This window comes from Neophocaena asiaeorientalis, unplaced genomic scaffold, assembly GCF_003031525.2.
Source record: "Neophocaena asiaeorientalis asiaeorientalis breed wild unplaced genomic scaffold, Neophocaena_asiaeorientalis_V1.1 scaffold263, whole genome shotgun sequence".
NCBI classification, from domain to species: domain Eukaryota; kingdom Metazoa; phylum Chordata; class Mammalia; order Artiodactyla; family Phocoenidae; genus Neophocaena; species Neophocaena asiaeorientalis.
The window spans coordinates 1033094-1048098 of NW_020175015.1; the positions used below are offsets into that span (position 1 = coordinate 1033094).

A 15005-nucleotide genomic window follows, 5' to 3' on the forward strand; every position below is an offset into this window, starting at 1 on the left:
ACTAACTAACTTATTTATTTATTTATTTATTTATGGCTGTACTGGGTCTTCGTTTCGGTGCACGGGCTTCTTATTGCGGTGACTTCTCTTGTTGCAGATCATGGGCTCTAGGAGGGCGGGCTTCAGTAGTTGTGGCACACGGGCTTCAGTACTTGTGGCTCACGGGTTCTAGAGCACAGGCTCAGTAGTTGTGGCGCACAGGCTTAGTTACTCCACGGCATGTGGGATCTTCCCGGACCAGGGCTTGAACCCATGTCCGCTGCGTTGGCCGGAGGATTCTTAACCACTGCGCCACCAGGGAAGTCCCTCTTTCTTTTTTTAAAGTGTAAAATTTAATGGTTTTTAGTATATTCACAGAGTTATTTAACCATCACAATTTTAAAACATTTCCATCACCTCATAAAGAAACCTCATACCCTTTAGCTCTTACTCCTAAACCCTGCCTTCTCCTCCAGCCTTAAGCAACCACTTATCTACTTTCTGTCTCTACATATTTGCCTATTCTGGACATGCACTAGTATTTGTTTGCTGATGGATAGGAACATTGTTTCCACAGCTGTATTTCAAAAGGCCTAGAGTAATGCAAAAGGATTTGAGTCCCCTCAAACAACAGGATAACTGGACAGCTTCTTACCCACCTCTGTACAATCTTGTATTTTTTTAGAACAAGACAGGGTATAAATTATTTAAACAAACAGAAGGAAGGAAGCTTTCTGTTGTAAAGGTAGATCATTTCAAGACTAAGAGCTTAAGCACAGAGCCTTCTGTCACAGGGTTCTGACAATGGTTTGCTAGAAAGAGCATAGGTTTGGAGTCAAGAGAGACCTGAGTTCCAATTCCATCTCTGTCACTCTACTCAGGTGAGAAGTTCTGTGGTGAGTTACTTAACCTCTTTGAACTGCATTTTCCTCAGCTGAAAAATGAGAATGTTATAAATCTTATAGGATTAATGTAAGAACTAAAGGAAACGAGGTATGTAAAGTACTGAACATGGCAGGAAGCCCTGGGAAAAAGCAGGTTTCCTGATGCCACCCTTCACCATCCTGCCAGACCCCTCTGAAAACCACTAGTATATCCCTACTTTAGTATGGCAGAGAGATTACTGACACCTCTAAAACCTGCTCCTTAAATTCCACATCACTTCTCCTTAAGCTATCTTCCTTTTCCATCCATACTCCATACTCTTAACAAGATTTGTCCTCTTAACCAGCTCATCCACTTGACTTGCTTCTATTCTTTTATCCCTCCCCCAACACACACACACACACACACACACACACACACACACACACGCACACACACGACCTGCCCCAGGCCATCATCAAGCCTTGTGGTTTCTTTTAAATCACTACCTCATTTTTCTCTCATAGTCTCCTTTCCCTCGTGGTTACTGTTTGGACTATTCCCCACACATAACTTGCTAAGTCTAATCCTGAGATTTTTACAGAACTCACTAACTGCCCCTTACCCTCTCCTTTTCATGCCCTGGTCACATTTCCTCCACCTTTTAAAACCCTGCTCTAAGCCACTTCTAGACACTTCAGTTTTAGAGGTGAAAAGAGTCTTAAGAAATCATTCAGGGAAATCCCCTGCCCAGCAATAGGTAGGACATAACAACTTGCATTTTACATAAATGATACAGAAGGAGGTCAACTGATTTTACTCAAGCTCACACCACTAATTCCCTAAAACTCCCTAGACTGGCTTCTCCACCCTCATCTCTCTGGTTTGCCTCCTTTCATCAATTCTAAAGCTAGCCCTCCAGGGCTTCCCTGGTGGCGCAGTGGTTAAGAATCCGCCTGCCAATGCAGGAAACGCAGGTTCAAACCCTGGTCCAGTAAGATCGCACATGCTGCGAAGCAACTCAGCCTGCGTGCCACAACTACTGAGCCTGTGCTCTAGAGCCCGCGAGCCACCATTACTGAAGCCTGTGTGCCTAGAGCCCACGCTCGGCAACAGGAGAAGCCACCGCGATGAGAAGTCCGTGCGCCACAAGGAAGAGTAGCCCCCGCTCGCTGCAACTAGAGAAAGCCCGTGCACAGCAACGAAAACCCAACGCAGCCAAAAATAAAATAATTAAAAAATAATAAAGCTAGTCCTCCAATATCACATCATTTATGTGTCTGGTATCTGTCCGCTGAAAGCATCTATATTTTCGTTCGTTCATTTTAAAAAAGAGGAACAAGTCTGCATATTTTAATTCACTCCAACACTGGCTGGGCATGCAGTTAATATGACTGAGTCTGCAGTCAGTCTCTGTCTCTCTCTCTCCTTACACACACACCTTAGAGGAAGCACAGACACTTCAGGTCTCTTTTGCTGCACCCCACTCTGAACCACAGACTCAGGCTTAAAGTATTTGGACATTAGAAAACAAAATAATGTAGTTAATTTCTACTTAATTAAGGCTTAATTATTACTCAGTGTAACACAGATTTTTCTTTTACAGAATGGATAAAAAGGATACTCATAAGCTACCGTTAATGTATTAAAGAGCTAAAGACAACTTTATAGTATAAAAGTTTTATCAATGTGGTCATTAGACTCCCCCTAAATCCCATATTAATCCTATGGAATCTAGTCTAAACAACAGCCACCAGCCAATCTGTTTCCTCCACAGCTCCCAGAGTCCTCCCTCCTACAGACTCTGCAAGTTTGACAATTCTGAAAAAGTCCCCTTTAACCTACCCAAGGGCACAAGACCTATCTCATTAAACATTCCACAAGTATTTATTGAGCCTCTACTATGTGCCAGGCACTGTACTAAGTACTGTGAGTACAATGGTCAACAAGATTTTTGTCCCTGCTTGCAAAGGATTTAAAGCCTAGTGGGAAAATGGGCAGAGGCAGCATAGTGATCTATAAGAAAGTCATGGGGGACAAAAGGGTATAGTGGAAAGAGCCAAGAAATCTCAGTTCTAACTCATTGTCCTACTACTCTAGCAGTCTAAGATTTGGCAAGCCATGGTCTCTCACTGAGCTTTAGTCTTCTCACCCATAAAACAAAGGAATTAGATAAAACAATATTTAAGATCCTTTTCAGTTCTAAGAGTTCTAAAAGAAGATAACAAAATAGCAGCAACTATACTCACTGAAGACTTATCATATGCCAGTAATCTCACTAGGCACTGTTTACTTAAGATACAGTTTTGTACAGAATGGCAGTACTGGCATTACTGCATCGCCTTCTTTTCTTTATTTTTTAAACTGGAAGGAGGATAGATGGTTTGATTATATTTCTTTTTATGGTTATACCCTATTCCCAAGAAGAATTTTAAGTGACTTACAGTAAAAATACATAAAAAATGAGCGTTAGTAGAGAATAAAGACCACATTAAGTAATAAATATGAGAAGAGTATGCCAAAAATTATTTCTTTAATTATATGCCATGTTAGAAGGTCATGATGACTGAATTGAAAACTCTGTCGTAATTCTAAACTTCCTGACAGCCAAAGCAAAGAGGAAAACACAACTGAACGTGTAGCTCTTAGAAAAGACACTAGCTCAACAGAGAAAGTTTTTCCAGACTGAGTTTTTAGAATAACTTGCAACCACGTTTTTTGTTTGATTCTTCTAGTGGTGAAGAGGGCATGAGGAATGAAGGGAAATAAATTTAAACAAATAAACAAACCAGTTTTTCAGATATTTAAAATAAAAGCCTAACTTTATAATTATATACCTTATGGTTCAAGTTAATTCTTTTCAATTCACATATATTTTATAATTTACTTAGAAATGACCTTGGATTAACTATTACTCTATCTGCCTATGTGGAAGAAGTTTCATTTTCAAAGGGCTATAGAACTTTATTAATAGTGCTGCAAAACATTCTTTGCTTTGAATGTTTCAAATGAAAATAGACTGAGCTACTGGCAAGACTCAGCCAGAATCTATTGATGGATTCCTTCCAAAATAACCATCCTATCAGGACTACTCACTCTTAACTCCATGCTTTTGGGCTTAAGAAAGAAAAGTTTATAAAGTAGATAAGTAAAATAAATGCAGATTAATTTGATTTAAATACAGATGTAAAAAACTTTAAAGCTTTTACAGATGAACTCTCTTTAGGAAACAAACTTGCAGAGAAAAACCTATTCTTCTGTTATTGCTTAACAGACAGAAAAAAATGCATTTGAAATATCCCAAAACTGTTAACAATGCTAATTCTTTTTTTCTTGTGGTAAAATATATATAACATGAAAGTTACCATTTTAACCATTTTAAGTTTACAGGCACATCGCTATGCAACCATCACCATGCTAATTCTTTTTTAATATATCCATATGTCTCATCTCATTGTCAGCACTAACAACTTCATATTGTTTTCCTAAATATCATTTAGAATTGAAACTTAATATTTTCTTAACTAAGAAGTAAAACATGTTGACTAAATAAGAGATGCAATTCACAGTATTACCATAATAAATTTTCCAACCTAAAGTTTCCATGACATCAGCAAACTATTTCCTAAAAAGATAACCCTACCAACCAAATCCAATTAATTTTTAAAAAAACTGTACTAGTAACTGAACTCAGCCCACAACCTTGGATATTTGGAAAAAATAAATGCTGAAATCCATATATGTATAACACTGATTGCAACATTTCTTAACAATAACATGTTAAGTAAATATTTTCTTATAAATTAATCCCATTGTGACTGAACGATACATACTAAGGGCAAGGATGGGCCAAGGAGCAGGAAAAGAAGATATACCACACATATTCCAGAGCCACACATAATCAAAAGCACACCCCTCTGTATAGACTTTACATTTTGCCCTTTATAGAAGAATTTTCTAAGTTCCTTGGTAGGCATTTCTAAGTAACAACATATTAACCTTCTACCCACTTTAAAAGAATGAATTACAGGGGTAGAGACCGGAATTGGTAATAAGTAGTTCACCTATCCAGTGTCCACTCCAATTAACTGGGGCAATTTGGCCTTGGCATCATATTTGGGTTTTAACAAAATTTTCCTTTTTCCCAAGTAATTTCAAATGAAGAGATATTAACTAACTAACCACAGACTGCCTAAAGCAACATTTATTTGTTTCAGGGGATATTTATTGTGACTTGATTGGAATTAATATGATCTTCTCTTTTCAGTAGATCCCTCTAATAAACATTAAGATACACCCGCTATAAATGGGGAAAAATCCACATACACATTCAGAAGCTGACGATTCTTAGTCAAGCAATCTTGAATTTTTTAACTTTACAGGGCATCTATAGTTCAAGCTCATATGCACAAAGCAAGAGTTTCATCATCACCATAAAAGGTTAAGTACACTGGCTTACATCTTACGTATTGGGTTCTCATTTCATCAGTCAAGCTACAGTGGCTACAATCCAGTGGCCATTCAACAAATGTCAAATGAGTGAATAAACTGTTTAGGAAAGGGCCTTCCTGGAAGGAGTTACCATCACCCAGAGAAGGGGAGGCATTTAAGAGAAGGAGAGGTTTAGCGAATTTTACTCACAGAAATAACAGGAAATGCTCAATATTCTGTAATAACCTATATGGGAAAATAATCTGAAAAAGAATGAATATGTGTATAACTGAATCACTTTTCTGTACACCTGAAACTAACACAACATTGTAAATCAACTATACTCCAATAAAATTTAAAAAAGAAAAAGAACAGGAAAATCAGAACATATACCAAAAGGATTCAGATATAAAAAGAACAGGGTTCACAATAGTATGAACTTTATAACATTCTTAAACTTGGTAGATTTTTTTGGTCATATTTATTAGTGGGTAGCAATAAAAAGCCTTAAGATATAAAGGGTCCAGGTATATGTCCATAGGAACAGCAAGAGAGATACACTTCATAGTGCTGTGGGAAGGAGAAGAACCCTAGAAATAAGGGTGAGCAATGCCAGCTCTAAATCAAAAAAGACAACAAAATGGGGTAAAGACTGTGTCTTTTTATATTAAAAGAGAGGGCATGGCACATAGTACATCCTGCCTGTTGAATAAATGATTCCTTCCAGCTTTCCTCCCTTCTTTCATTTCTTCTTCCCTTCCTTTCCCTCCTGCTATCTATCTACCTACCTACCTATCTATCCATCCATCTATCCATCCTTCTTTCCTTCCTTCCACCAAGCCCTTCATTATTCTTCCATCACCTAACATTCATCCAATTCCTCCTTCCTTTCCTCCCCAGGGCCTGCAAAGTCTAAAGGAACAAGAAGTGCCTTGACAAAGGTCTTAAAAACTTTTTAGTTTGCCCTCTTGAAACCTATCAATATATATTTTAGTTCCAGGCATTGAAAATAAATCAACTCTGGCCTCAAGTTCCTATTAAGAGGAAAAAAGTCCACAAAGAAAATCCATGGATATTGTCTTCAATATCAATGGTTGTTGAAGGCGGCTTTGTTGTTTCCTCCCAGAAAAGAAAGTTCAACTCTGCAGCAGAGCAATTAGTACAATCTTACCCTGAGGATACCCGAAATGGGTAAAATTTACTTTTCTTTAAAATTTCAGGTCAGCCCCTTATTCCTAACCCATATTTGAAAGCCAGTTCCCCCATTTTCCCTCACTCCCACCTCCCCCAAAGTAGCTATAACAAACACTTTAAAGCTCCCCCAGTCTCTTTTGTCTCATATCCCAAAATGAAAGAACCCTGACTGGATTCAGTATCAGTCTCTTACCCTGCCAGGAAAGATAAGGAGTAGGAGTTGTTCTTGGAAACAAATGCCGAGCGGTGTGTCTGTATCATCTTGCCTCGAGAAGGTTCTTCATTCTCTGAATCTGAGAGACGTGCAGGACACTGGCAGGAGACAAGGGAGACAACACTGTCCATTTGGGGTTCCCATGGAATCTCCCAAAGCTATTGTTCAAATCTCTCTTTCTATTTTATGTTCTCTCTGAGTTCCAATCTATGTTTCCAACTGCCTCTTGGGATCCCAATCTAGATATCCCAAATGCACCTCAAACTTAATATATCCAAAATCAAACTCAATATTTCTCTTCTCTAAGTCCCCCTACCAACCCAGTTAGAAGCTTCAATGTCACCCATGACTCTTTCCTTTCCTTTCTTCAAAGTCATAATAACATTGTATAGAGGTTTTGAGTACCCCAACACATCCAAATGTTTTATTTCATCTACTCTTTAACCTACCCCACTAAGAAGGGATTATTACCTTTTACAGATGGCAAACTGAGGCTCAGAGTAGTTAATCTGCCTAGGATTGTAGAGTTAATAACGATGGCACTGTGATCCAGAGCATCTGTCTCCAAACTGCCTCCACGTTATTTCTACTTTGCTCCATTCTACTCCTCCAATGTCTTTCAGATCTAACTCTTCTCATGAATACTCATTGTCACTGCCTTTCCTTAGATTCTCATCATCTTCTGCCTTGACTACTGCAATAATCTACTTATGGGTCTTGCTCTCTCCAGCCTTTCTTCCCTCCAACCCCCTCCATATTATCAAACACACAGACAGAATCCCATCACTCCCCTGCTTAACCATTGGTGACTTCAGGATAAAGTCTAAATACCTCAGCATGATCCAATAACCTTCAGAAACTAGATCCAATCTTCCTCCAAGTTTTTCTCCCACCAGTTCCGACACAGGGAACTCCTTGAGCTCTACTGCAATCATACTACTTTCTACTCTCCACATGTACCATCATAGTCTTTCAAAACTCCTATTCTTTTGCACATGCTATTCGTCCCTTTGCCTAAGATTCTCCTTCCACATTCTCTGCCTATAAAATACTCACTGGCCTTTCAGAGGCATCTTAAATGTCACTTTCGCTTCCAAATACCCTTAGATCAGCTTTTTCCATCTTGCTGATACTCATTCATTTACCTTCATTTTATTTTCGAGTCTCTTTTTGAGAGACTTTAAATTTACATTCAAAGTTTCTTTTACGTGTGTCTTTTGCATACACATATGAGGATTTGCTCATGATTCAATATGAGTGTCTTCTTTATAGGGAGAGCAACTAATCACACTGAACTGTAGCTTCTTATTTAGGAGTCTGATTTCTGCTGTAGACAACAGACTCTTTGAGAGCAAGTGACCACCTTTTCTTTAAAACTTCTGATACCATTATATAGTAGGTAAACAAAAAAAGTCTAATAATCTAATGATTAACCAGTTTTCTAATGATTCAATGACTATCAAAGTTAGAGTTGTAGACAGAGGCATGCAAGGCATCTTTTGGCTCAGAGTACCCTGTATTCCTTAAATGCCTTGTTATTCTCTAGGATGATAGGCACATTCATACAACAGGCTATGTTTCCAACAGCCTTTAAGAAACAGTTGAAGGATTACAATTTACAGAGAAGCTTTTCCATTCTGTAGAGTATCTATCCCTCCTTAAAGAACCCTGTTGTACAAACTATTCACTGGAGAAACTTTAATAGCACTAACCCATTACCAAATTTACTGGAAAGAAAGAAAAAGTTTTGACATCAACAGACTCAACGGGATCAATAATGGCAATTTTTTTTAGGTCTTTCTGCATAATCAATTCGGTACCAAATAAAAGAATGTTCAAATTCCCGCTCTATTACTTAGCTATCACTGTCACTATAGGTTAATTGCTTTACCTTTTTGAGCCTCAGTTTCTCATCTATAAAATTAAAAATGATCTGTCTACTACGTATATTGTGATAAACCATTAAAAACACATGGTGCATTAGCTCACAAGTAGTAAGTGCTCAACAAAAGATAAATTTTATTGATATCAATTTTAATACTATTACTCTTTTAAGAAAAAACTCTGGTATTATAATAGGTATATGCCAGGTTCCTTTTAATTGTTGAAAATAAATTTACATTATTATAAATAAATAATTATATAAACAGAAGGTACCCTGACCCCCAATCCCTCTATATTTCTACCCTCACGAAACCTAGAGCCATAAGATAGGAAAATATTTACCTCTCATCTTTAACTTTGGATAAAAACAAGCATATAGGACTATCGATTCCTAAAATGGAAATCTCTAAAATGATATTTTTTTAAATGTTGTGCCTAAAAAAAATTAAAAGAATGATAATACCCAGGGTTGGCAAGGGTGTGAGGAAATTAGTTTAACACATTTGTTTACTATTGTTTAATACAAACTTTAAAGTTCAAAGTTTAATACAAACTTTCTGGAGGTCAACTGAATAATAAGTACCAAAAAGTCTTAAGAAGTACACTCCCTTTGATCTGATCATTCCACTTCTAGTAATTTATAAGGAACTAATGAGACATGTGGATTTCATCACAGCAGTGGTTTAAGACAGCAAAATATCAACAGATTAATTAACTGGATAAATTCTACAGTAAAGAATAACTAGCAGACCACTAAATAATGATATGGGATTCTTTATTTACGTGGAAAGACATCCAGGACTTATAATTTATTAAAGAAGGTTATAAAATAGTATGTATACTGGGTTACATTTTCTGAAAAGAAAAACAATATATTTTATACACACACACACACACACACACACACACACACAAACACAAACACACTTAGAAGTGAAGTCTGGAAGGATATTCACCAAAATGTTTACAGGAGTTATCTCTAGGCTATGGGATGACAAGCAGTTTTTCACTTTCAACTTTATAATCTTTAGTATGACTATAACTGTTACACCAAATTGTTTTAAAACAATTTGCACTACTGTCGGTATTAACTGCACCATAACAAATCGTAATAAATTAAACATCGTGCCTATTTTCTTTTCTTTCTGAACAAATAATTGTTTCTAGAATAAGCACTTTTCTTCCTCTATTTGGATTCAACTTGATAAACACGTATCAAACACTTGTGATGTGCAAGGTACTATGGGAGATTTAAAAAACAGTAAGACACATTTCCTATACTTAAACTTACAAATTAAGTAGAGAAACACAAACACACAAATAACCGTAATGTAAGGAAGAATGAAATAAGTCCTATAAAAGTTACAAAGTGAGGAGAGAAAACTTGAAGAGAATGGATGATGAGAGTGGAGAAAAAGTGAGGAATCCCTATAGGTTCCAGGAAGGTGACAGCTTTTGAACTGGACATGGAAAGATATATAGTCTTTCAACAGGTAAGGTCAGTGGCATTTCAATGAGATGAAACGCAAGAGCAAGGATTCTCAGGAGGGAAAGCATAGATTATACATTTGGGGGAAAGCTAACAGCTCTGTTCCCTGGAGTTCTCGAATGTAAGCAAAAACGGAAAGATAAGCTAGAATAATACTAAGGACCTGAATGTTGGGGTGAAGAGTTCTCATTTAATTCCACAGGAAATGGGGAGCCACTGAGGTTTTTGGAGCAGGACAGTGAAATGATCAGTCCAGCTCTAATCATAATACTCTCTATATAAAATATAATCCTTCAGCTGGCTTTTTACTGAGACCACTTGAGCTTCTTTTCAGTCCCAATATGAATGCATCCTTGGCTAAACTAAATGAAATTATTTGTTCAACACCAAAATTTCTTAAGACATATTTAAAGTAAAATTTTAAAAGTCCTCAAAAATATAAAAGCAAACGGAAAAAAGGTAAAATCACAAAAATCTAAAACTTAAAAGTGTTCATAGATCTGATTTTATTCAATGTACAGGAAATTTTGCAAAACTGGCCATTGCCAATCAGGATTTGTACTTCCTGATTCCTTTTAAGATTAAATTTTAGGTTGATGTAATTAATTTCTACTTCAAAGATTACAGTGGCAAAAGAAAAAATAATTAGAGCAATTTCCCATCCTTGCTATGAATTAATACTGGAGATCATTTCCTGGAGGAAACCTATCTGGCAAGGCCGAAAACAATAGGTTCTTTCTATCAAAAGGACCATAGTAAAGAGTAAGTTCTCTTTGTCAAAATTGGTTTGTCCTAAAAAGAAATGTTTTTCTGGGCTGTTTTCCCTGAGGACACTAATGGACAGTTCTGTTGGGGTGAAGAGGCAGAGTTTGCAGTCTTTAGAGACTACAGACAACAGTTGGGGCTATTAGTCAGAAGACATACTATATGCACAAGACTATCATATATTTTATTCTTGCCTTCCTAGATAAACTGTATTCTCTCCAAAAGCAGTCTTTCTCCTTTTGTAGTTCCCAATGAACAGAGCATTGAGAGTACATAAGCATTTCATATTTGTTAAACTGAACCTTTTAGAAGGTTGGAATGCAAATGATTGTTTTTAACAATAATTAAATAGTAACAATTATTATTATTATAACTGGGGTAAAAAAGCCCCACATATACATTGACAGTCAGCAAATACTATCAATCCAAGAAAGCTTAAGTAATCTCAAATTCTGAAGTTCAGGAAAAATGCCTTTGCAAAGAGTAAACCTAAAGCACAGAGAAATTAAGTAACCTGGCCAAAGTTGTACAATCTGTTACAATGCTGGGACCTGTTTAACAGGCAGACTTCAGGTCTAGAGATATTTTTTCCCTCTATTCTGGTATGTTGTCTGTCTTTATATATGGTAAAGTTTTATTAAATCCACCTAATTAAAAATATAGCCTGAAATACTAACAAGCCTGAATCACAAAACATTTTAATAGATATGACTCTAAAGGTATGCTAAGTACATATATCAAGTAATAGAAGATGTCTAATCCAATATGAATTACTAAAGAAAAACAAAACAATTGTAATCATCCATTTGAACCATAATCAGTGGATCCTCCAAAAGTGCTTTCTTGTATTAGTTAAATATACCATTTACAACATTTTCCAGTAATTTGCTTGGTAAATAAGTAATGAAAAAAAATTCAGGCAAGATTTGGCCCAATTAGAAGTATAATTAGGTTAAGTTTAAACTAAGTAATCTAATATTGAGGACCTACTTTGTAAATAGAACTGTGCTGTTTGGGGCATTATAAAGAGTAAAGGCAAGTAAAATACAAACTATAAGGAAATCTAGTTGAGGATATAACACATACAGAACTCAGATGTCAAATAACAACTCATAAATCAAAACGACAATATATGTATAAAACTTACCACAAGTAGTAAACTATACTAGGTTTTTCCTCTCACTCACCTTTTTTCCCCACTGCTCCCCCTTAATCTTTCCACACGTCTCATTGTCCCATTCACAAATCATTTTCTCCAGCTCTCCACCCGAATGCTAAGTTCTTCACTACTCTTAAGCAGCACAGTCAATGACTGTTACTATTCACCAAGAAAGGTTTTTCAGATCCACATCACTTGGGCTAATTGCTGATTTTGAGGCAGGTGTCCATCAAAAAGGTGATCTACTTACACGCTCCAGATTTGTCTTCAGTACTAATGGCTCATCTCTTTTTTTCTGTTCATCCATTTTCCTTTTTCCCATTTCTGTATCCTCTGGTAACAGCCTGTGGATTTGATCTTCAGAGGTTTTCTCCTCTTGTAACTTTTCTTCTCTCAGCTAAAAATACAAATCACACCAAGACAGTAGTTTTAGGCAACTATAGACTTAAACCATCTTTTACTCAGTAGTCTATTAGAACAAACAGGAAAGTTTTGAGATTATTTTCTTATTTGCTACAAAGCCCTCTTAATTTTTAAGTCTACTTTTACTTGAATCTTGCCAAACATTCCCTTCATGGCTTAAGATTTAACTTCTCTGCATTCTTGAGCAATGTGAAATCACAAAGGCTAAGATAATACACATAATCAAAAAATAGGGTTTATTCACTTAGCCAAAAAAGGTGGAAAATAAAAACTTTCCTTACTCCCATAAACCAGATATAACTGCACTGGACCAGGAGAACAGCAAAGATGTAGGCCACAGAGGGCCAGAGAAGTTGGTCTAGGCAAGACAGGTCTTTGGGCCTACTGGAAACAGAAAAAATGGCTTATCACAGTTCCAACGTCCTACAATTTATGTGGATCTTGTGATCCACAGGATAGGTCAAGATACATTGTCTACAAAGAAAGTTAAGGCAGACTAATATGCTCCTCATTTGGGGGAGGTAGCATGGCATTATGAAAATAAGATGGGTTTTGGAATTTAAAACCTGGGTTCTAGTGGTTCTGTCACTTATTTAGCAGCTATATGATCTTGGGCAAATGAACCACCATATGCTCACCTACAAAACAGGATAACTCTACTTACTTTGCAGATATCGTTGTAAAAAATAAATGAGATAAAAATATAAAGTATTTACTGCAGTATCTTGCTATATACTTACAGTATATCAAGAGTTCCCTTTCCTAACCTCCCTTATTCTCTTTTCATTGCCTAGGATTTTAATAAAATTTAAATGACAATGTATATGAAAGCAATTCTAGGCTATTAATATTTTTAATCATACTTATAAAATAAAACTAAAGAACAAATATTTTTCATTGGCTGTCAACTGGGTTAAAAAACAAAAACAACAATAACAATAAACAACAATAAGATTTAGTCTTATCTTTCCAATTTCCATAGGTATGACTCCAATAAGCCTGAACTAGTCTTTAACATGCTGGGTCTAATTCAAGAGGTTATGAATATGCAAAGAACACCATAAACAATGTTACATCAGGAGGAGACTCAAATGAAATAATGTACTCCCAACTCTGCCCAAGTCAAACAAGAACACAAGAGGAAGAAAGCTAACCCATAGCTAGGAAGAAAGCAAACCTGAAGTCTATGCTAACTGCCCACATGAAAGATCAATGCCTTTTTATGATCTTACATCAATGCCTTTTAATGATCTTAGATGACCACAGGCTACAAAGGGGCATTTCACTTTTAGAGGATAGAAAGGCAGAGTGGCACACACAAAAAACAGGTTTTAGCATCACGTTATCATTTACTGAACTCTATGTGTCAGGTGCGGAGCTAAAGCACTGTTACATTATCTCATTATCTCTACTTTAAAAATTAAAAAACAAAACTAAGGTTTAAAAAAAACTATGGCAAATTCACAGAGCCATAGCCTTGGAGCTGGAATTCAAACCTATGTTTACCTCGGTTGTTCTCAACCAAAGATGATTTTGCCTCTCAGGATACATCTGGCAATGTCTGGAGACACTTTTGACTGTCACAACTGAGGCGATAAGGTGTGTGGTGCTACTGGCATCTAGTGGGTAGAGGCCAGGAACTGCTACTAAACATCCGAAATGCACAGGATAGCCCCCAACAATATATACATACACAGACGTTGCTATTTTTAAAAAACTAAATATTAAATTTCCTGTTTTATGTATTTTAGTGTTATTTTGCTTTGTGCTTGTGTTTACATACTACATTCTCTGGCTTTTCTAGTGTTTTAGAATGCATCCTTTGCCTCCTAATAATGTTTATGGCTGCTCTCAAAGTTTTTGACAATAAACTTGTGTGTTGTTGGCAAAACAACCTTCTCATTGCAGTGTTGAGTCTCTGCTAACACAGCATCACCTTAAAGGTAAAAATTTACAAAATTGAAAAACCCATATATACATTTAAATCTTCACATGAATCATGTTGGTGTTTTCTCTATATTGGGTTCTGCAGATGCTTTTTTTTTGGTCCCTTCTGATGGTTATTTATAAGGACTTGAGAACTTGGTATCTAGGAAAGAGTTTTTATATTCAGCGAAAATGACTCGGTGTCAGGAAATAGCATATAAACTTGAATAAGAAGTATCAATAGCTGCTGTTTACTGAACTCTTCCATGTTTTGGGCATTAAGTTTATAGAGCTTACCTTATCATTATCATTTTATAGACACAAAAATTAACATTCAGTGGTTATTTCCTGAAGTCAGTGTTTGAATATCGAAGATCTTAGATTTTAAAGCAAACCACTGGCTTCAAATACCACGGTTTCTCAACCTCAGCACTACTGACATTTTGGGTTAGATTATTCTTTGTTATGGGGAGCAGGTCAGAGTCTGAGTAGAAGGCTTATTCATGAATACTTTATTGGGTAGCAGGAGTTAAGGATCGAGTAGTATAACAAGGAGAGACAGCGAGCCAATAAAAGTGGTTGGCTTGACAGTTGGCTACAGAAGACAATATGAGAAACTGTATGCAATGCAGCTCAAGACTATCAATCAGAAGTGAGAAAGGGGGAAGCATATATAT

At 36.5% G+C, this 15005-nt stretch overlaps 1 protein-coding gene across 1 annotated transcript in view; it reads right to left on the reverse strand.

The window, feature by feature from the left end:
- The window catches only part of RNF169 (ring finger protein 169), an 83593-nt gene that overhangs the window by 17200 nt on the left and 51388 nt on the right, over positions 1–15005 (reverse strand). Inside the window, 2 exon segments of the mRNA XM_024762007.1 lie at positions 6662–6780; positions 12230–12376. Coding sequence (XP_024617775.1) covers positions 6662–6780; positions 12230–12376 — 266 coding nt within the window.